At 30.0% G+C, this 25,703-nt stretch overlaps 1 protein-coding gene across 1 annotated transcript in view; it reads right to left on the reverse strand.

Annotated features, from left to right (window-relative positions):
• LOC125064024 (four and a half LIM domains protein 2) overlaps nucleotides 1-14,814 on the reverse strand; it is a 151,673-nt gene extending 136,859 nt beyond the window's left edge. Inside the window, exon 1 of the mRNA XM_047670791.1 lies at nucleotides 14,752-14,814. Coding sequence (XP_047526747.1) covers nucleotides 14,752-14,799 — 48 coding nt within the window. The 5' untranslated portion in view covers nucleotides 14,800-14,814. The remainder of the gene's footprint in view (nucleotides 1-14,751) is intronic.
• Nucleotides 14,815-25,703: the final 10,889 nt, after the last annotated feature.

The following is a 25,703-nucleotide window of genomic DNA, read 5'->3' on the forward strand; positions in this document are numbered from 1 at the left end:
ATATGTCTTGCAAGGTTGACTCTGTATTTTCCTTGAGAATGGTGGCCGTGGCCAAAATCAGTCGGGAAGTAATCATCATCATAATATGATCATATCTACAAATGATTACATTATAATTGCTGAGGTTTTGTTATAAAATAATTTAAATATATAGTTTGATAAAGTAAAAACTTTGGTTTGTTTGACTTGTTTATATCCAATATCTTTTACACGAACCCTTAGAATGTTGAGGTGTTACAAAGAAATTTTACAATAAAAACATATTAAATATTTAAATATATTTATTTACTCGAAAGTTAATATTTTTATGTTAATAATAATATGAAGCTGATAAAGTGAACTGTCAAAACATTTTCGGAGTACGGAGAATACATTATGAGTTGATATTGTTATCACTTACCCTTATCAAAGATTCATTATTCGCTGGCAAGATAATACTAATACAATTCATTATATTTTACCGGTAGGTTTATATCAATTATAATAATTTAGAGAACTACTACTTTTATAGAAAACGAATGACAATCAATTCAATATATTCGCAAGTATTTTATTATGAAAGAAATATATTAATACATAAAAATAAAAGATTATTTTAAGGTATATGTTGTACCAGATTTATTTGTCATGCTATGCTAAAATGAAACTAAGCGGGTCGTTTGGATAACCTCGAAAATAAGAGGATTCATCTTCACTCTTAGGAACATTTCGCGAAAAACTTTCGGCTAGGTTACTTCTAAATTTCAAGTTTCTGTATGTAGCCTAAGCTATAGACTTTGCGTTCAGTTCACCTGAGCCTTGTGTATATAGTTTCTTTTTTGAACAAATGCAGCTTCCCTAACGATGATTTTATTCGGCGCTGAATACGGAATGAATTGCAAACACAAATTTGGCTCCTGAAACATTAATGGAACCTTCGCTTGGGATTCTCGGGTCCTGTTTGCTGAGCTATCTTGTCTCATGAATTGATTCTGCAGATTTATAATTTGTTTAGCGGCTTCGTCCACCTACGATTTAGTTCTTTCTTATATTTAGAAAAGCTTAAACAATATCGTATTATTAATTTATCGGAATGTAATATTTAGGTGCCAATTATTTGAATATAAGTAAATAAATGAAATACCAAATAGTACAACACAATGAAATTAGTTATTACCACTTATTTTGAAGAAAGTGTATAATAAGAAAGTGTAGTGTGTAAGTGTGTGTGTGTAAGTAAAGTATATCAATTTAAAATTTCCGAATAAAAACTTCATTTTACTTAATTTTACAAATATGGTAAGAACCATTGCATCTGCGCCACCTAGCGGATAATATTACCAGATCAGAAACTATCTCCACTATGCTCAGCTCGTAAATATGAGGTGATTCAGCGGGTCTGCATTCCAATTGCACCACAGTTGCCACGCGCCTCGTACCACGACGCTTGATAATGTCGTTGCATTTAAATTGCCAAATATGTTGTAAAAATGCTACGCCGGAATATATTCATCGTTCCTTCGACTATTATATTTTTAAACTGGTTTTCTACTAAGATATTTGTACATGTTATGTAAGAGACTTTTTTCCAAAAAGTCCTATATATTCTTCCTTGATTACGTTACGATTGTTTTTGTTTAATGATGAATATCGACATTACTAAAACATTTAAAAGCAGGATGATTTTTTTTTTTAAATAAAATAAACTGTAACTTCAACGGTAGAAATACCTTAGCTATGAGAGACATTACATCTAGAAACATTAATAGACAAATAAATAAATTTTGTGCTATAAATTCTAGCTTGTCTTAAATTTAAAACAGTAATATTATATTTTCATATAGGCCTGTAATCTATGGAATGGGCTTTATACAATAATAATAACTTAGCATTGTGGCTTAGCGTTAGCGTATGTAGTGCGTGGGTGGACTCTACCAGTTTAAGCGTTTCATATCCACAGCGTCCACTAAGCAAGACATCATGGCACACATATGGACATCTACAACATACTACACGTTACCTTTTGTGGATTTATAAATTGAATGATTAATGTTATACAAAGTCAGTAGAGAATGCAATGTCAAAGACTTGGATTGATAATGAATTATCGAACAGAAAAACGTGCAATTTTAGAATTAAATCATTTAATTGGAATTATAATAGAGGTAAGTCTTACAAGCTGCCACAACAATCTTTTCTATCGCTAAATAGTTTTATTTCATATTGGATATTATTGTATCCGTATCCGTAACGTTATTGCAGGCACAAAAAGTTGTAGAATTTATATAGTTAATTTGAATAAAACGATTCCTGTTTTATAAATATGAGGTTTTACGAAGTTCGGGCTTTGTGCAGACACATCTGAGTCGTCATTTGAAGTTATCATTCATTGAGCCTTTTTTAGTGCATAAAATAATTATACTTAGTATGTTGATTTGAAGTTGTGTAATGAAATCGAAAAGTTTTATTTAAAATAAATCATTTTTCTTTATTTAAATTATGAAATAAAGTCAGTAGGGTGATAATTGTATAATACAATAATAATATTTTTATTAAAAGTGATTGTATATATGATAAATATATTAGATGTAATATTGTTTATACATGTAAGTCTTATAAAGAGTCCCTTTTATAAGTAAAAAAGAGTATTTTTTGTAGTCCTTTTATCATGCAACAACGGATTGATTTATGACACAATTCCTAATTATTTTTATTTGGTAGAAATATTTATTATGTCCTATTGGAACATTTTAACCATTTTGAAAACGATACGTAAAGCGATAGGTAACCAAAGTTTTACTCTACACAATTTTGTTTCCCCCTAAAGTCCAAATTGCGATAATTTGGAAGAATATCTGAATGTAAATGTATATGTCTATTCGTAAATGTTTCTATAGCATTGCATATCTTGAAGACAAATGACGATATCGACTTCAAATCAAATTCAACATTATTTACATTGAGTACTCAAGATAATTGTATTATAAATCAAATTAAAAATAGCTACTGTACAAATCATGATTGCTTCGAATAGTGGCAAGATAACTAGCAGCTTTTCTCCGTTGAATTGCAATTCCGATTCTCTGGGTGAAAAATTAACTATCTCTCCTGTCATCAGTGTTAGAAATAACGGAGTTTTAAATTATCTAGAAATATTCTTGCATTACTATTTCAAATTCCAAGTGTTTTTTTTTTATATGCGATCGACTCAGATATATAATTACAAAAAATAGACGAATATTATATATTTAATTCTATGTGATGTATAATTGTTAATAAATATACAGCAACAGCTGTAAAAGATACAGCAAAATATGAGCCGCGAGGGCCTAGTGGTTAGAACGCGTGCATCTTAACCGATAATTTCAAGTTCAAACCCAGGCAAGCACTACTGAATTTTCATGTGCTTAATTTGTGTTTATAATTCATCTCATGCTCGGCGGTGAAGGAAAACATCGTGAGGAAGCCTGCATGTGTCTAACTTCAACGAAATTTTGCCACATTTGTATTCTACCAACCCGCATTGGAGCAGCGTGGGGGAATATGCTCCAAACCTTCTCCTCAAGGGAGAGGAGGCCTTAGCCCAGTACTGGGAAATTTACAGGCTGTTAATGTAATGTAAATGTAATACAGCAACTTTACTTTTTAATTTGATAGACTAGACTTTGGCAATTATTTTAGGGTTTTAATTGGTATTTCAAAACGTTCATTTGCAAGTAAAAATATTTACTTTTAATATCTCAACAAAACTTTCGAGAAACCTCTCGATATTTTCATAGTATTTTCTTAGTACAAGATTTTCACTGTTATTTATGAATTCGAATAAAATTCATTAGTAAAATATATATATTAATTTAAACGGTCCGTCATTCTTTGTTAAATTAATACCTCTCACAATTGCATCGAAACGTGGGATTTCAAAGAAAACTGCGTTTGAAGTGTTCATTAGAAACAGAATTCATTTTGCGGCAACGGTTTTAATTAATGATTCTGTGAATATTTACTCGCTTCAGTGACCTTGGACGTTTAAAAGATCCAGAATTTATAGTGTTTAAATTGCTTAAATTTGTCAAATTTTTGACAGTTTCAGAATTTCAACAGTATTTATCATTTTGGTACTATGACGTTTTATTATCGCAGATTATGAAATAGCGCCCATAAACATATTGATCACTTTCAAAATAAAGTGATTACTTACCGCTAGATATAGTGACTACAATTTGAATCAAGTGTACTTAACATTTCTTTACTTCTATTTTGAAAATGACGATTTTATGTTACAGAAGCAGTTGCACTTTTTTTTAAATATACCGGCACCTCAATCTTCAAAAATACACACCAATAAAAACAATATTGATAAACTAGTGTTACAATTAAAGAGAATAAGTGTATTTTATTTTGATTATGGCCATCAGCATCGTTTTCTGCTGCTAATAAAAATAACATTAATTTTAAGCATTGTTTATGAGCTCATTAGCGAAGTTCCTGAAAATACTCTACATATAATAATTTATTGCTTTTTAAATGACAGCGTAAATGGCAATGCCAAGTAATTAAGCTACTGCAGCACGTGGATTTAATATAAAATAAAACAAACGGTTGATGTCAGGTTGAAATACAGCCGTATTAAACATCGAAACCTTGAATGTGCACACTGCTTTACCTTGGACTGGCCTTTAAAACTCCGGAGCCGATTTTCGTAATTTCCATCGATATATCGTCACTGTAATATTCACAACACATGTAAGTATTCCTGAGCACTTTTATGCATTTGGATAACACAAAAATGAAATGCATTTTCGGGCTCGTAATATCACAGTAATTGCAATTAAATATTGAAGTCATATTGAAGGCCGCTATTTATGTAGGGACATGTCAAAAACTCCATAAATAGGATGATCAATTGTCGAGACACAATTAATAGATTCGTATTAAAATTTAAGTGAAACCTCTTCCGTAAATGTCGATTTTTTTTTCTGATTGTTTTGACACGTGGATGAAGTTTTATATTGAAGAGGCCGTCGATTTAACCGGTAACCGAATATAAGTATTGATATGATCTAATAATGTGTGAAGAAGCCACTCCTGAAGAACTAAAATCCGAAAGTTTTCGAGCGAGTATCGTTCGGTTAACTATAGGATATAATATTTGAAGTGTAAAAACGTACTATTGTAAATTTTTTCAACTTACTTATATACAAATAAAATACAAATTCCATCTCGATAGACTTTACAATTAAAAAGCACTCAGCATCTGAATCGTCCAATTTCTGCAGACTTCATAACAATAACAATGTCTTGGGTTTAATATTTTCTTTATGAATCTATGAAAAAGTCCAGAGTGAAAACTTAAGATGTTACTCCCAATAAAACGATAGCTCAATTGGCTCATTGGTCAAAATAGATCACAACCAATCATCATCATGACCATATTCATCTAGACATATTATAAATATTAACAAAATAATTATAAATGGAATAGGGCTAACTAATAATGGTGTAAAACTCATGGTCATGACTCAACTCTCAGAAAAACTGGACAGTTGAAAGATTTGGGGTTATTTCTTTAAACAAAATTTCAAAAGAAACCCAGAAGCAGCAGAGTTAGGAAATTGGCAGTTTTTCTACTCCCGTGCAATGATCAGTCTCTGTTTAGAATGGCTGTCGTTGCTAAAATCAGTCGGTAGTACATCAACACCATGTTTAGAGGATAGAGCGAGTTTATCGTACAATTAAAAATAATTTAACTTTAAGAGCGATGGGAGTAAAAAATTCAAGACCGAATATATTTTCAAATATTTAACGTTCAATATAAAGCGTTTCCGATGCAAAATGAAGTTTCAGTTTTGTCACGTGTTCTTACTCGTGTATTATAGTTCCACTATTTTTAATTTATAATCGTTTTAGTTCTCCCGTAAGCAATGTTCCATCTTTATAGTAAAGAATGGGATTTTTGTTCAATTATGTTAGGTTTTTCAGTACTTTTTAAATATATGAAACAATATAAGTGGTATACTTTAGAGTTTGTAAGCGTGAACATTGAAAATAGTTTTTGACCATCGCATTCATATTATTGGAAAATATAATTTTTCGAAATTATATTTTGGTTTCTTCCAAAACGAGCTCGACCGGTTAAAAAGTTTAAAAGAATAATCCGTATCAATAATATCGTTTCCATTTCTATTATGTGAAACGTCCATTGGTGTGTTTGGGTGTAAAACTGACCCGTAAGATTTGACGACGTAATATTTAGTTGGGAGTAATACTTTTTTAATATTTTAAGTCAAAACAAAACACGAAATCTGACGTAAACACTAGTTGTTTTATCTTATTTAATGATTACGAATAAATTATTTTTCTCATTTACCTTTTTTAGGGGTTACGTATGCAGATATATATAATAAGAGTATATTTTTATATATAAACAATACTATATGTATTGCTTATATATAGAAACATATATTACATATAATTCTTAGTTATTTTCTTATTTAAGTATTGCGCACTATGCCCGATTTCTTTCTGCCTTATGATTTCTTTATGCCTATATAGAGCAGTGCCTGGAAGAAATCTCAGTGACTGATATGGGCCTTAGCATACTTTACGATTTATCTGTTATATATTTTTCTAAATTGTATCCAATGAAGACTAAATAAATGAAAATAAAATTAACAGAGCCATGATATTTTGTGAGAAGTTCACTCCAAATCGAAAATGCCATATTACATACTCGTACCCATTTTACATAATTGTACCATCTCCCAGAGGAACCTCGTTATCAGCTAACAAATGAACAAAAAGACATGCGACGTTTTTTTGTGAGGGCAATCCGAATTTGACATTTATGTGAAAACTCCTAACGTTGGAATACGTCGAAATGAAAGCTAAAAAAAGTTTTGGTATATTTATTATATTTCGTATATATCGGTAGCTTCCGTAAAAATACTACCAGTGATAAAAAGGATTATATGTTATATTGGCAAAAAATAAACTTCATTTATTTACTATGTATGTATAAACAATATATATGTAATTACATTTAATAGATGTCTCATTTTTATACATACGAATAAAATCGATAAAAAGCGTACTTTTGATGAACTATTTTTATATTTGAATATTATTTTAATCGAAATACATTTTAAAATGTTTTTTAACATTTGCAATAGAGTAGTATAGAATAATTTAAATTTCAATAATAAAATCTTATATCGTAAATGTATGCTTTATTAAGAATATTTTTATTTTACGATCGTAGAAAACGTAATTATTAGATTAGTGTGCAAATTCTAAAAACCTAAAAGAAGTGTAATTGACCACTTTTTCGCGGTCTCGAAGAAATAAAACTTCATTAAATGATAATGATATATATGACGTCATCAAGGCCCCTCGGTTAAGTTCATTTGAGGGAATGCGTTGAAATTTTTCCTCCGAAGTAGATACTGCAAAAACAGGGTCTTTCAAGTTCGCATTAAGAGACAAATGCTACCTAACGACTGCTTCGAACAGTTCAGTGCAAAGTTTAAATAGGCAGATCAGAGTTTTCTTTTTACCAGCTTATGTTTCTTGTTTTCTTGGAAAGATAATTCAAGTTGGATTTTAAAATAATACCATTAAAATAACTTTTTCATATAGTAAGTTAAAATTGTTACCAAAAATTGAAAACCTATTCAAAAAAATCTCCTATTTAATACCTTTACACAAGAAACAATGTGTAATGTAGAGCTTAAAAGATTAGTTTTTTTAATTACTCATTTAAGGCTATTAACTCGGGTATATTTGTGAGTTTCGTCGTAAGCAAAACAAAATTAATCGCCAATATACACATGATTATAAATTCAAAATTAATTAACCCTCGTAACAGAATCAGTTTTACAAATTTGTATAACCACAAAACCGGAATTAATTTTAAAGCAGTACTAGTAAATCAATTCCCACCGGGAGGCGTTATTGGGGCTATTTACGCAAGCTTTGCTCCTACAAATTATGCTTCATAGTTCATTAGGCATATATTCGCGTGAACGCTCCCCGGCGAACCAAAGGATATTACCACGGCTTAATGCTAATTATGAAATGCTAATAACAGCCTTGAAAGGCCAGTTTTATTACCGCACCATACAGTATCGTGCGTTCTAAAAATAATTCACCTTTCTAAAATAGTCTATTTACATTTTCCTTACCATAAACACGTTATTTAATGCGTTATGTTAGAAATTTTCAATAACATCTACATGTAAGAGAAGTATTAAATTTATTTCAATTTTTAACTTGAAATTTTTATTATTAATTATTATTGATAGTCGAAACATTACAAATATAAAAACTGGTAACTGTAACGTCTTATATATTGTTGGCAAACATAACATTACATTTTGTGATTCTAAAGATGTTAAATTTGCTATATTATAATTTCAGTTTAACCAATATAACTCATATACTATATAAATATATTATTATTATTCTTGCATACAACTGTCGCGTCCAATAATACAATACCACTTTATAATAATAATAATAAAAACAAACTAATTTCCATTTCCATTATTTAAACAAACAACGTCTAGTTATTATTTTTAAATGTACGCCCAATATATAGTATGAATTTGAACTACTTATTAAGGTTAGTTATAAACGAGGGAAATGAATGTATCTTAATTATTTTGTAAAAAATCTCCTTATTTCAATTGAGATTAAGATAATAACAAATAAATTAAAATAAAAGGAATTTATTGTTCTTCAATGTCAGCATTATAATAATTCCGGATACTCTTTTTAATATTTTTTCCCCTTAGAATATTACTATCAGTATAACAAAACGTGGACTTGCTGAAGATCATATGATTGGTATATAAAATTATAATATAAATCACGCACTGTGTTTACTATTCTATATATAAATAGGAATGAATGGTAGGCGCATCAATTGCGAAGGACTAAAACAATTTCTATAATTGATTTTGTTAAATGATCTCGTTAGACCGAAGTTTTTTTTTTTCTGTTAAAGATTATTTTTGAACGGAAATTATTTAATATATTAGTTAATACTCTTTTCTATTGGATTTAAGTATTAAGTAAAAAATATTACGTTATCCTACTAAAGAAACTTCAAAAGAAATTAAAGTCATGTACATTTTATAAGAAAATTTGATTGAATAGGCAATTTTTAATCGAAAGTCATATTGCATTCTTCCAATAGAAAAAGAATAGTATTGAGATGACTGCATCCTATATTCAATCAACGGGTATTCGTAAAGGTAACTATTTTTATCTCTTATTAGGGTTCGAGGCATTGGCTTTGGATATCGGTGTATTTATGTTGTATCGATTTACAAGATATATCGACCAAAGTACTCATACAGTATACTTTCTCTATTGAAATAAGTCAAATCTTAAAGAATAATAATAGTGTAGCTTTATAACTTCATTATAAATAATAATAATAATAATAAATAATAAATAAATATTGGACAACATCACATACATTACTCTGATCCCAATGTAAGTAGCTAAAGCACTTGTGTTATGGAAATCAGAAGTAACGACGGTACCACAAACACCCAAACCCAAGACAACATAGAAAACTAATGAATTCGTTCTACATCGACTCGGCCGGGAATCGAACCCGGGACCTCGGAGTGGCGTACCCATGAAAACCGGTGTACACACTACTCGACCACGGAGGTCGTCAAAGTAAAATTATAATTTTACTTTGACGATAGTGACAAAGACTATTAAATTTTTTTTTTTTGAGTTCGATTCAAGTTCCAAATTCAAATTTATTATATTCACTCGTGAGCTTTTAGCTTTGAGTATCATATTTGCTGAAACTATCTAGTCAGTTGAGTATTCGGTTTCGTATAACAAAGCCATAAGTATCAATAGTCTGTGTGTACTATCGTTCGAGCCCTATCTGTTACCAATAACGACACGTCATATATTGTTCCACTATAAGTTTTATTAGCTTTATTGAAACGTTTTTAGTGTAACGTTAGAGTTCAGTAACGTAATGTATGAGTGATAATTGATATGAAGGTTTTTACTTTTTTCTAGAGTAATATTCACATATAAAATGCTCAATATTTTACAATATTTTACAAAAATCTTCATAACAACTTATGGCTTTTCCTTAGACTCATTATAAAAAATGCACTGCGTTGTATTTTTTAGTACTCAGTGTTTAAATTGTGTTAGGAAATTTATTCGACATATATTAGAAAACTATAACTGCGTCTTATAAAATTTGTATATATATATAATATAATTTCATATGTATGAAAATTGAGCAGCAGTTGTTCAAAAACAGTTTTAAGAAATTATATCAAATGTTCAAAATACTCTAGAATCATAAAAATTCTAGTCTTGTTAGATTTAGTCTTACAATCACGTTCGTATAATAAAAGTGCAACAAAATTTTTGGCACAAACGAACAGCTTCGGGGGTTAAGCTACGGGTAAAGTGATGTTTTTATTAATTATTTATAACTCAATTTTTAAGTTATTGTAACATTTTTAAACGCCAAATATTAAGAACTGTCTTCGTTTTAGTTCCCCGGGTTAGTTTATGTGTTCCTTAGAAGGATGGTTATGTATATTTATTTGCAAATATTTTCCTCACCTCGTATATGTTGAGGAGTTGTAGGATCTTACGCCGGCTTTATTGACTTCAAAAGCACGTGTTTGTAAACATTGACAATGCTAGCGGTCCGGACTTCTGGTAGAATTTTCCAGACAGAATATCCCAATAACTTTCACAAGTCCGATGTCCTGTGATATTAAATTCCAGGATTTAATATAAGGATCTCGACCTTTAGATGCAATCTTATATAATATTAAATCAAAAAGGCAATTTATCGGTCGCATAACGTTCCAATGGACACCTACAAAGAGTAAAGTGATTAGTTAAACAAGTCTCGTGTCTTCTTCTTTTGGAAGAATCGTTGTTTAATTAAATATTAATATTCCAGACGAAATATTAGTTGAAACCATCAGCGCACATCACACGTGCACATGTAACGTACCTATCTACTTTCACAAGAATATCTCGCAACCAAATTATAGGGTCAGCATACGCAAATCAAAAATTTAGAAGGTACAGTCAACTCCAGAAAGTCATACGAATTGAATTTTCTTTGAACCAATCATCGTCATCATGATTTTTGTTAAATTTAAATGTCAAAATTGTTAACTGCGCATAAATAAAGTATATTATAGAGTTTATAATTTGAATCATCATTTATAAGAGAAATAATGAGAAGCATTTTTTGAGTCCGATTGTACAACGTGCTATATCTTTTTAATATACTAGCTAATCGTGCCGACTCCGCAAGGGTACAAATTAAGACTTAATGCCGAGATATTTCGATATTAAATTTAGCTAGAAATATAAACGCTATATTAATATAACAATATTAAGTTAATAGCCATCATAAAATATATTTAAAAAAAAAAGGTTTGCACCGAAAAAAATATTTGAAACTCCTGGCTATTTCATCGGTTTATTTGATTTTGATTTATCTCAATATAGTGTTGTTTTTATTACTTATTTTTAAACATTTGTAGTAATTTTAACATGTTCATGTGTCTTGTAAACGGTTTTTCTCTACTAACTAATAAGAAGCATTAGTTTCGCGTTAGCGTTCTTTAGAAAAACGCTCAATCGGACGATTTCCTCACTAGCTGCATTGACGTAATTGCCTTCTCTCTCTAAGCTTAATTAGTTTCTCATTGAATATTCATTATTGAAATAATGTATGTGCATATTGAAAGTATGAGTTGCTATAAATTGGAAATTCAATGTCCATCGAAATAGTAGTTTTGGTTGTGAAAGAAACTAATAGACTAATGAACCTATCTGTCTATCTACTGTTTGTATTGTAATATGTATGTACATGCATAAAGTAGAGGAGAAGTCTGTAGATGCCCTAATTCTGAGCCTCGTTTTCATTTGAAAACAAAGCTAAAAGTAAGGCGTATAAAGCGTACTCCACCATGGTGCTCTAATGCTTGTTGGTGGTGGGTGGTGTGGCAGATTTCCATCGGATACGTATAGGTTTCCTTTCGTTCTTATTATTGTATACAAAAATTAGGCAAATGAAATTTCAGAGGTGCTTGTCTGGATTTGAAACCGCAATATTCTGTCTATAATCACGTCTAACCACTGAGCAAGCTGGGCTTACAAACATAAATTATTGTTTTTATTTTTATTTATTCAATGCAAAAGAAATGATTTATTCATAACATATAAGAACGCACACTGATTACGTTTCTGTATAATGTTAATTAAAAAAAACAATATTGCTTAAAATATTTATGTGATAACTTTCCCAGGTCAAGGTTAATAAAAAAAACATCGATAAATAAAAGATTGACTTAATATCTGCTTCTGACCTATTTCATTAATTCTGGTTTATAAAAGGAGTAAATCAACGTTCTAAATCAATATACGCTTATGATATTATATCAATGTATTAACAACTATGATTGTCATATTTATTCAAATATTCAGGTAAGTGGGTTAATATTAATTTAAATACAACAACCATTGACTGCCTCATTACATTAGTAGACTTATAACGCATTGGACCCAAAAGTCTTGGATTCAGATCCTGGATCTAGTCTATATAAGGTTATTAGGAATTAATCTAAAAAAAATACCTCAGTTGCAGCTTAGAACCTAGAAATTGACACTCATGCCTCTAAAATCCCGATAAGCCATCTATCCAGGAATTGAACTTTTTACGGTGCTGTCGGATGTTATGAAGTAGGATAAAGCAAAAAATTTCGTGGCAAAAAGTAAATGATATACGGCAACATAGCTATAATTAACATCTTTTATATAAAATAACGAAATTATATTCTCGTCTGATAGATCAGTGTCAATCAATACTGCTGAGCTCATTATTTGAATTTCAGAAAAGGTTAAACTAGTTTGTAATGTAATTTAATTTCAGCAGCATATACACTAACTCGATATACGAGTTTAGAGTACTTTTTCAATGAAAAATGACCCCTTCGTTCGTCGCTTACAATTTCCAGGATATTGTCAAAAAACTAGCAAATTTTTTAACGTCGACGCTAACGAATTCAGTGACATAGATACTCTAAAAATGTATAATAAATGGTATCATTTATTTCGGTAGTCCATGTATGGTGTATATATGGTGGGTTTAAAAATATTTTTTCCATAAAAACACTTCAATCCACTTAAATTGAGATTACATAATGTTTTTAACTTTTCATAAGAAATACAAAACCGATATATGAAGTTTTTCTTGAACTTTTTCTTGAATCAGAATATTATAAAACCATGATTCAACTATTCGTAATAGTTAAACAGCGTAAATCGCTAATTTTATTTGGGATAAGTTTAATTGAACGTCCCTTTTATTGTAAGAACTTAAACAATTTATTTACTCTTGCAAATTAAATACATATTGCTTCTATATCAAACAATCATGAATTACATTTTCCACTCAACGCAATGAAGATAAGATCAATAGATTAATAGATACTAATTATATTCAATTAATCTATATCCATTATAAATATGAAAAAAACACGGCGCTTACTTTAGAACTAATTGAGTACCTAACGCTTACATAATGTATGAGGATAGGAAAATAATTAATTGCTTAGTGTTTACTATAAAAAATATTGTAAAAAGTCTTTCATATAACACAGAGATCAAATTGTGAATTTGATAAAGAAACAAGAATATATCTTATAACCGGTTCGACGCGACAAATTTCGCTTGGAATGAAGTTTTGACTAGTATTATTAAAATGAGTATAAAAATTGTTTTTTTTTTTTCAATATTTACATTACGGATTTCCTCTTGAACATATTATAAGCTATTAACAAAGCAAGTTATATATATATACATATATATAAAACATACATTATAATGAAAACTAGATAAATTATTTAACAACCGTCAGTAATTAACTAATTCTGTAATACATTTTTATCTTTAACACGATTTCAAATATTGGTCTACAATAAATAAAAATAAGAATTAATTATTTATTATCTTGGAATAACCTGTATTTTCATATCATAGTGATTCGATAATAATTTTAGTTCATGTTGTAATACATATAAATATATAATATTTATTAATCAACATAATCAAAGAAAAGGTATTATATAAACTGTGCATAATTGAACATTATGACTCAGAAAATTATATTAAATTGGTCCCGAATGAGACGAAACAATTTAATTTAAGTCGCGAGAAACAGTTCGACGGCAAGTGGTTGGAATTGTTATAAAATAGTTACATGTTCATTTAAGGCAGATCGAGTGCTCAAAGTAAATAGTTTCCAATCAATTCCCGTAGTTTTAGTCGTTTTCCAGTATAATTAGATACAATTGAAAAAGTTTGAACATGTTACCTGCACTCGGACTATGAGTATTGTAAGAGCTTAACTCTCTACAATAACAAGTTCAAATGCTCTACAATAATACCAATACTATACTAGTTTACGGTTGAAACAAATGATATGTTTCACGCGGTCAAATCACCTTTGTTTTGTCCTGCTCACGTACACCATCTCACTCGCCATTAGCTTTGACAGTGACCGTCAAAGTTTTATTTTTTATTTCGGTATGGGTTTAGTCACATGTGCAACGTTTATTGTGAAGAAGGTAAATGATTCTTACAATCATATGCTAATTAAAGTACGCAGTGGTGATAACACTATCGGAGTTAGGAAACCTATAATATATTATGATGTATATGTGTGTATGATATAATTTATTATAGGTAACTGACCGTCTCAGAAAAGGCGCTCTTTGGCCTCCTCGCTGGCGTCCCGTTCATCCTTCAGTTACTCTACAAAACGAATCAAAACAAAATCAGCCAATCGGATCGCACAAAACTTTTTCACGGACACTTGTGGAGTTCACTGTCAAACTTGAACATCCGAGCGAATTCGCAAATTTAACATATATCCTCGAAGGATCATTGGCATTCGTAAAACAGGCTAAAGTAAAGCGTTGGAACGCTGTTACACTTAATTTAATCGATGACTTCATGCAATTATTTGTTGGTAAGTTATCGGAGAGTATTCGAGTGAAACCGGTCGTGAGCGCGCGCGGGCTCTTGCTCCGTTCGAATGAGACTGACTCGACTCGAGTTCGACGGTTCGTTTGCACTCGCTCCTCGGCCGGCTAGCGTTCCGGCTCACGCCATGCCTGCATTTTTTACACCGGACAATAGCCCAACATTTGGAGGTTATGTTTTGTAATGGTCCCTCACCCTAACTTTGGATTTGTCGCGCCCTTTTTTATAACATAGGTTTCTACTTACCGATAGGTCGTTAACATATCAACTTGATATATAGAGTACCGATTATCACATTGTTTACGTATAGCTTAAGCACGGAATGATTCACTTAAGATGTTTACATTCTATATTTAGGCAGTCGCCCGGTTAATCTTGCTGCGCCTGCGGCGGTGACGTCATCTCGCCTCGACATTTTATCTGGCAGATACAGGATCGCAATTACAGAGGATCTTGAACGTAATGTTATCGCAACCTTCTGAATAAACATTAATACGTACACTTACATTATCAACACGTTATCGCCGACGTAACTGATGAGATTAGCGAACCAGTTTAGGTGAAAGATCTTAAAATAAAAAGTAAGAGATATTTCCAACTAAAGTCACATTGGAGGCGTATTTTAATACGCCGATTAAAAATTTCTTTAATATTTTCAAAACATTTATTTGAGATTTTTTATTGTTAAAAAATAAATTAGACATAATTTATTTCAAAATATTTCGTAACAACTACGAAAATGTCCGATCTAATAACTAATACTAAGCATATTAATATTACTAAATAATATTATACATTCATTACATTGTATGTAAAATTTATAGGGCAGTGAAAATAGCAAGTCAATAAGGTGATTCCCAATGGAAATAGAGCCATGAAAGGATTCGCACGTAGCAATAATATTACATTCCACAGCGTATCACAATGTTAGAATAACGCTAGTTTCATTGTTATACTACTCTATATGTAGCATACGTTATGTAGAGCTGAACAGCCATATGGACTGAACGACTCTACTGTAGAGAAATTTATCCGAAGATAATACATATTTAAGTATCCCATAGGCACAATAAATGTTATTTATATGTTTTATATGAAATACGACATTCATTCATAAATTATTTATAATCTAGGTTCGATTTCTTGATTAAATTTTTTCAAAACTCAAGTTAATAAAAGTCTTATCATAGTAGGATTTTGAATCGTTGTACATATATATCTACAACAATCAACTTTTTAATATTAAATTCTAAAAGCTTCAGTCAAGACGAATCTAAAGCAAAATGAGCATAGTCTTTTATAAGTAGGTAAGTATTAAAAAATAAAGATCTCACTTTCTATACACATCAATACCTTGCTAAGAAATTTCTTAACCTTGTCTAGTCGTACTTTATAAATTTACAAAGGAATTTTTGTCCTTTGTTTAATATTACAAATACTGGACTATTAATAACTTATATTTTTTTAAACCATTATCAAAGTAATAGGTTAAAAGTATTATATTAAATGAAGATGTTTTTAAGTATAGAAGATTTTTTTATTCTTTATTTGAAATAGCGAACTGGCCACCTGATGGTATGTGGTGACCACCACTCATAGTCATTAGCCGTGTAAAAAATATTAATCGAGATAATTAACTAAACGTGTCGAATGTACCACCTTAGGAACTAAGAAACACTGACTCTACCTTCAAATTGGAAGACAACAATACTTATTAGGTTTGAGTGGTTGGTACCTATCCGTAGGTTGGTTCCACCAGGTAGTTTTCCTCCAACCATTTGAGAACAATATATAGAAATTCCACCGATATGACATGCATGTAACAGATAAAGAAATAAAAAGAAGCAAATGTCGCAATAAACGCCTTTATGCAGTTTCCGTTGCGATTTACCATTTAAATTCCGTGGATAAAGATCGTATTGCCATTTTAAAGAATGTATTGAAATAGAACATTTCAATGCACAATTTTTATTTTACAACATCTGTATTGAATATTTGTTTTGTTCTTCGTGCATTGAAATCCAGAACGAGAATTGTGGAAAGTACTTTATATCGTATAAATAATGTATTTTTATTTTTTATCGCACACATACACGAATCAAGCAGAAAGGAATACCAAATAAAAATCATGTAATTCATTGGATTTCAAAAGAATAAGTACTGAGTTTTCTTCCGTTCCTTCTGTTCGGTATCTTTATTCGTAGCCTGTGGAAAGTTTTACATATAACTGAGAAAAGGTACGTATAAAATGACAAATTGAAAGCCATGTAGGTTTTATTTTGACGAGATACATTTCAATTTGTAGTAGATATAAATTATCTTTCAGATAATTTATAGATATTTTAAGAATAAGATAACCATGTGGATGTACGTGGTCATAAGTAAAGATTGCACGTTTACCTAAATACCGCTAAGTATCACTTTCAAGAGCTTAATTTGTATTTATAATTCACACCGCTGCGCAGTAGAGAACTATAGTAGAACTCTTAAGTTTATTTTTAAACGAAGAGAAGAGGTCTTCTATCCATAATGTGATATTTAAGTCTTTAATTCCTACATTCCGTAAAATATTTTTTTTTATATTCAATTATACTAAAACATTTTTTTATTTTTTTATGTTTACTTACGAAACCATTGGATAAATATTTGTTTAATAATTTATTACTTGATGAGTTTATAAGAGATAATTGAAAAAATAAGCAATATAAATAAATAAGACTCAGATGTCTATTTGGAATGTCAGAGTCAAGTAAAAATATATATTTATCCACTTATCGAAAAAAGTATCCAGAATGATAGTACGTGTTTCAATTGAATTAAACTATATGTGTCTATGTAGAGTACTACTATGTAGTAACATTTAACGAACCGTCACGGCTCATACCTTATTTTTAAGAATTTAATAAATAGACCAGCCTGTCTAATTTTTTTGTCATAAATATATATTTTTATGGCACCAATATAGTATGTATTAAAACGAACCGGCAAGAACTCTACATTAGCTAAATTATATATTTTATTAAATATGTAAACACATACACATATATAATCAAATATATATCATGTATAAAAATAAAATTAAATTCAATCACCACGCCGCGGATTTATCGTCCCTATAATTTTATACGAAATAAAATGACTTATTGAATGATGTTTGTGCAACATAAGCTTTGATTGGCAAATTATAATACTAGTTATAAATTTTGATAGCTTTTGTTTTTGTTTTAATCGTCGGCTTCTTGCTATATATAAAAGCGTTTTAACTGTTTGTAAGTTGAATACAAAAGAGTGTTTTGCTAAGTGAAAAATGTAGTCCTGTACTAAAGAAGCTCGCGTCGTCTTTTCGTTACGAAATAAAAAGCTCTACAACTCGTACATCAAAAAAAGATATGAAAAACAGACGAGATTTACTAAAATGGGGTTACGTAACATTAATTGCATATATATATATAAAAAACACTATGTACACATTTGCTATATATGCAATAAAAATTGCAATTTTTATTAATTTGAAATTGTATATCAATGACTTATAACTTTCTTACCAAAATATATATTTTTGTGGTGTAGGTAGGGTGGTCGGGCAAATAGGCCATCTGATGGTTAGTGGTCACCACTGCCCGTAGCACTTTAAACAAATAATATAATAATATTATGCCCCTTGGCACTATCTGACTCACCCTTAAACCCGGGATACAAAAATACTAAGTATTGCTGTTTGCCGGGAAAAGATCTTATTAGTGATTGGTACCTATCCCAGTCAGCTTGCAAAAAGCCCTAGTAACCAAGAGAATATTCAATTTGTCGAGAGTAAAGTGTCCTTTTTAAAGAAAAATATTCTTTTGTAGTAATATGACACCTATAATCAAGTTCTTAAACAGCAAGATTTACGTTAAATAAAATTCTGTAAAACGATGATTCAAAAGAGCTTGTAAAAGTCTACTTGAATGAAGTATATTTTCATATATATTTTTATTTTGCTTAATAAAATGTAAGATTTAAGAACATCGAATCAAAATAAAAAAAAAATTGCAGTGCATTAAATAAATAGTGATTACTTAGAAGATGGAGATGGATGATAGGAATGTCAAGTGAGTTGAGGGTAGGCCAATGTCACCTGGCGCCAGAAAACACGCGATATGAATGATAAGAAATTCACGTGTTTGGTGTGTCTAGCTTTGTCTACATCACCGGTCAATTGTAAATACCGTTAGATTATAATAATTTTAGTTATATGTTAATTATAAAAACGCTTGCCAAACCTGAACGAAAGATTTAAAGTAAAGTTTCGAAATGTACGAACGTATACGTTTTATTGTAAAATGCTCCGTTCACAATTTTTTGACAGCTTACAATCTGTCTAAACCAACGGTCCTTGAAATTTTACGTTGTCGCATGAAAAAAAAACTTAAATATTGTAATGAATGCTTAATGCCTTATAATTTATAAATTATCTGGCTATCGTTTCAAATTTTACATATTTACATTAATTACACACATTAAAATGTATGTATTAAAACTTTTCTTATAGGTTTTTTATTCGTTGAATAAGGATTTTAGTCATACCCTTAAGTAGACATTTAAAATGCTCCACCTGCATTCGAAGATGACTCTCGATCACAGTATTTACATAGTTGATTCATCGAAATAATAATGGGATGTGCCTAATGCTCGGGTTATTTTATAAATCGAAATCCGGGGCCAATGTCACTCACATCCTCAGGCATCATCTTATACGTGATATGTCACAAGTCAGTTAGTAAGAAGCCGATGACCAACTAACCATCTGACTCACGTGTTAATTTTTTTTGTACCTGTTTCTAATTATAATATATCAATACGCTCGATTAAGGACTATAAATGATAAAAAACGTAGTTAATATTCGATGAAAAATATATATTATATCATATAATATATGTCAAACTTTGATATTTAATGACTAGATAACCAATTTTCTTCCCAGTTTTATGGTAGAATCTACTTTCTGAACTTACTTTATATTATTCAATACGTAACATATCCGTAAAATATTTAATTTAATCCTGTTTCTTGGAAATTTAAAAGAGCTTGTAATACCCTAGTTGAATATATAAATTCAATTATATTTAAATTTATATTTTGATCTGTGCTATTATATATTTCGGAAAACTACTTCGATCGTGCGGTGTTACATCTATATACATACGTTCATTAAAAGTGCATTAACATCTTCCGCTCTTATGTCTAAGAAATTACGCTAGCTCACTCATCTTCTCCACAGCACTATGGTAGCACTGGCAAACAGGTAGAATCTACACAGGTCGGTAGATTTCGTTCTAAATATGTTTCATTTTATTTGATATACAGCCAACTTTATTTCAAACGAGTAAACGAAGAAAGCCCGTTCCCAACTTTCACCTTCAGAACTAGTTTGAGCTTACAACTGAGCACTAAGATCTATTCGAAGCTTGAGTTAATGTACCGATCTAGATTTACAACTTTCTGACTCATAGAAAGTTTAGCTACATGTATAAAATAATGGGAATGTTATCTGCTAATTTCACATCTTGTATCTTGTCAATAAGAATTAGAGGCTGCAGGAGTATTAATTGAACATTTGTGTACGTAACTGTTTCTTACTGATTTCTTCGTGTTTCTTGTATATCAACATCAGGCATCGACGCTTTTTATGTATAGTAAATGAGAAAATAGCTGATTAAAATATATCGCGTTGCTGAGTGTCTTGCTCGGTTCTTCGGAAAGCATATGATAATGTTTTCGGCTTGGTCGTGAACTTTTGACGGTTAGTAATTAAATAACCTTATAAGGTTTAAATTTTGAAATGTCTAAGTCTGTTTTACACACATAACAATTATTTACACTAAATATTAAATGAGATCAAAACTAATAGCTATTATACAAACCCAATTCTATTTTGTATTTAATAAATTGTTGAACTTTATTTCAAATCTAACATTTAAATAAACATACTTCATATTCTTTACTATTGCTAAATAAAATACTATCCGTATTGCTATTCTCATTTTAAATGGAAATAAAATTTAAAAAGGAACATTTAAACAGTGAAATTTTTAAAAGGCGTCATGGACATGTCATGAAAACTTTCTCTGCAATGGGCAGCCGGATTAAAAACTAGTCTAAAATTTAAAAATTACGAACTTTCTGACTTTTTTCTCAACTTGCTTTTAGAGGATAATTTTTCAAATATCAAATATAGAAAAGAGCTCTTATATTCGCAAAGTTATGTGCTTCAATTTATTATTCTTACATAATTCGTCTTTGCAACTAATCAAAGTTCTCCTAACAGGTAATTTACGCGTGTTTGTAATTTGTCCTGTGTATACTTTAAGTTTTGTGTCAAACGACATACATATATTACATTAGTCGATACAATTTTTAATATTTTTTTTATTTTTTTATTATTATAACATCTACATGATAACTGATAAAGCTGCTTTCTAAATATATTCTTAAATTAGTTTGATCTATACAGATTATTTTATTAGCGACACTAGATTGACTCTTGAATAGTTATTGAGTGAGTTATGATTTCATTTTTATTTTCTATCCAATTGTAATATATCAAAAATATATATAATTAGAAAGGAATATATTTAGGACGTATTCTGATTCATTTCCGATATTTTATACATATATTTATAATATCACTTTGCAGTAGGGCTTCGTGCAGGCCTGCCTGGGTAGGTAACAGTTCAGAGCAAACACCAATATCGGTCCTTGACCGTATTCCTATATATACTATAAAAAATATGCTTAGTCATTTTCGCTTCTCTACTAGATTTTTAGGGTTCTTAGAAACATAGTATGATTATTTTGTATATTAAAAACAATCCTCAGACACCAAAATATTATTAAAACAGTATAGATTAATTGTTCACTTTAGCTTTTAGTTATTTGGATGTCGTCGATGTTGCCATCTGTTTACATAAATAGATAGATAGATAAGTCACGAAAATACAAGTTAAAATATAACTAAATAAAAGTTATAAAAGCTTTTTATAGAGTTAAATACCGTTGAAACTAAATGAGAATTTGATACAACTATGTCTCTGGTGAAAAAATATTCGTAGGCAAAAACTTTTCTCTTGTTAAGGAAAGGCAAAACCGAGTTTATAAGTCAGTATTTTTTTGCAATACAGACAGGCTGCCTAAGTGTGGCTTACAGATTTTTTTGTATATGAATAGGCCAACAATTTTTCAAGTTAATTAGGTTATTGATAGAAAATCCCAGAGCAGACCTTGGATTCGAAGCCTGAACCTTAACCCGTCAAGCTTAAAACTAAAGACCGGTTAGGCAAGTTTTGTAGATAATTGTATGATAAATAATTTATTATTGACATACAAATTAAGTTAACATTATTATTTTATATTTACTGGGCCATCATGACTCCCTTATTTATATTTTTAATTGTTTTCAATGTACTGTAAATAATGTATTTAACTTTTCTTATATTTTCATTACAAGTTAATAATATAACTAATTTGCTTTAAGGCTAAGTAATTTATGAAATCAATGGCATTAAAATTATTTCACAATGTTAATATCTTATTCTGGTTAGAAGATTTGATTAAACATTTCTTTTGTTTTATTAATGTAAAGTTTTGCATGTTGGGTTATTCAATTTATTTTAATTTATTTTTAGATACTCAAAATAGCATTTGGAGTACGGTTCAAGATGTTAAGGATTTAAGAGAGGCAAAGTAGGTAAATTTATCTTTTATAATGGGCTGTATCAATTTGAGCCGAGATGGCCCAGTGGTTAGAACGCGTACATCTTAACTGATGATTGCAGGTTCAAACACAGGGAAGCATTTTCATGTGCTTAATTTTTGTTTATAATTCATCTCGTGCTCGGCGGTGAAGGAAAACATCGCGTGGAAACCTGAAAATTTGTCTAATTTCAACGAAATTCTGCCATATAAGAATCCACCAGCGCGCACTGCACGAGCAGTATAGTGGAATATGCTCCTAACCTTCTCTTCAAAATGAGTAGAGGAGGCCTCTTAGCCCAGCAGTGAGAAATTTACAAATTTACACGCTGTACAAGTTTTATCAATTAATTTTGCTACTTAATGCTTTTAGAAACAGTACACCGGACATAATAGCTAATAATACTGTTATTAGCTATTGTGTTTTGGTGTAATAACTTTGTTCACTGTTAATTAAATATTCTGGTAACTTGTACCTTACCTTAATCGGCGCCTTTATTTGGTGCGTTTGTTCCATGATTATGGGAACTTTCTTCGATAAACAACGTAAGTAAAATATAAAATAGTTTATTTTATAACGTTTTCAAAGGGATTAAAATGATTATCTTTAGCAATTCACGACATTTTAAAGCAAGAAGGCAATTGAACTGCTTACCTATCTGTTACTCATAAACACATCAGTGGTACAATATATTGTCATCGCGGCTTTAGATTATAGAACTATAAAGTTCCGTGATCCTATATGTCCACACACTTTTGCGCTCTTACTAGTCAAACGAACGATGTGATACATTACCATTATAAGTATTTGGACCGAGGATTAATAGTACAAAAATATTTCTATAACTATCTACCCATCTCGGCTTCGCACGGATAGAGCTTTCCATTTTTATATAGAGCACCCGATCTTATTATCTCCATTAACAACTAGAGCTGCCTTATTCTTTCCACTGTAAGCTATTATTGACTTTGATTTAGGTAATCAATGACTGACTGCATTCTTAATGTCGGTTTTCGTTTGCAATCGAACTGTGTCCACTAAAAAACCTAGCTCCGTAATAATTCTGATAAAAGTAAGTGCAGTAATTTTATAATTATTAATTATATTCACGAGTTCTGTTCATTTGAGATTTAGGCGCCGAATAAGTTATATTGAGTCATCGTGTTGTATTGCAAATTCTTAGAAAGACAGTCACCTGGCGCCATGGAATCAATCTGAATGACGAAGACACGATTTTATGCAGCACGTATTTGTAATTTGTTGATCGAATGTATACATATTTTTTTCTTTTCAAAAATATTTATAAGCTGATGTCGAATCGGCTTTGCTTTAAATTTGCATACTAAAATTGTTTAGTTAAAACTATTTTATATTGCAATTAACTTGTCAAATTTTAAAAGGAGGTTCATTGCATTGATTTATTTTTATTTTAGAATTTATATTTTAAAAAATATTCTTCTTCTGTCAAAATTTAAAAATGTTGTTTTAATATATAATTTTATGTCACAAAACTAACATCGTTTTCTTTATTAATTTTCATATAAATATTAACATTGAATAAATAATTCTAAAAATATTAACAAATATATTTTTGATACATTTGATCGTCCATACCTGTCAATCAGTTAATTGAAATATGATTTTCTAGACACAATTGTATTCACGCGGCTACTTTTTATGGCATCTGTTGGCGGATGAGCAATTGGACGTTGACGCCGTATGAAATTTTAACCATTTCTTATGTCCCTTGTGCCTGTACTTATACTGGCAAACTTACCTTTCAAACCGGAACACAACAATACTAATTATTACTGCTGGGCGGTATAATATATGATGGGAGGGTGGTATAAACTTAAACAGGTTTGCACAAAACACCAACGAGTATGTATGATTTGATTCGTAATATTATAGGTTAGTTTTATTTATAAATGAACCCTCTGCCTTAGAACATGGAACTTATTGAAGATCGACCAACAATATATATAGCCTTATATCATAAATTAGTGAGTTTGACTTTCTATTGTAAAAATTTAGTATATAGCTTTATTAATATCTATAAAATGACACAGTGCTGCTATTCCAGATGACTAATAGCCAAAGATAGAACAAAATATGGTGGTACAGCTTTATGCTCTAGGCAAGCCCGCCTGGGTACCAAACCATTCAGGAAATATTTTAACACCAAACATATATGCTATATGCTTGTGTAATATATAATCACATGTCCGGTAACTATAATTAACGAATTTTCAATATACATAAGTAACCGTTTTTGAGGTACTAGTTCCTTTAAGTTTTACTTTCTTATGTCACAATCCGAAGTTTGAAATTAGAACCTGACGAAATGCTTTTTTATAAACGTTTATCGAAAACAAATCTACCTCTTAAGTTTTAAGCAAAAATGAATATAATAACTGACCCAAATGGTACTAGTCGGGCTTTACCGTAGACAGTGAATTGACAGTATCATTCTTTATTATACGAACGATATGAATAAGTAGGTTATTGAAAATCAGTAATAAATATCCAATAATACTTATTTTTAATTGTATAAAGTACAATACTGGGTACATTAATATTTATTGAATCAATAATACTTAAAACTAATTTAATATTTTATTATGCACTAATACCAGCTGACATTAATTAGGCAATGAATTTTGTTATTTGTTTATCTGCAGTGCATATGCGGTTAGGTTTGTTTTACCCGTCATATCGGAACAGTTTGATTTATTTTGTTTGATATGAGTTAGCTTTACCAAGTTGATAGTTTTTCAGAGTTAAATTAAATTGGTTTCAGTTTTTATTATGCTTTAAAATAAAACAGATGCCGTACATCAAAAGTATGTTACTAGGATATGATATATAATACGATGATTTGGTATTTGTAAATATGTATTTATATTTTTTTTATGTTTCAGACTAATA

Source organism: Vanessa atalanta, chromosome 5 (genome assembly GCF_905147765.1).
Source record: "Vanessa atalanta chromosome 5, ilVanAtal1.2, whole genome shotgun sequence".
NCBI classification, from domain to species: domain Eukaryota; kingdom Metazoa; phylum Arthropoda; class Insecta; order Lepidoptera; family Nymphalidae; genus Vanessa; species Vanessa atalanta.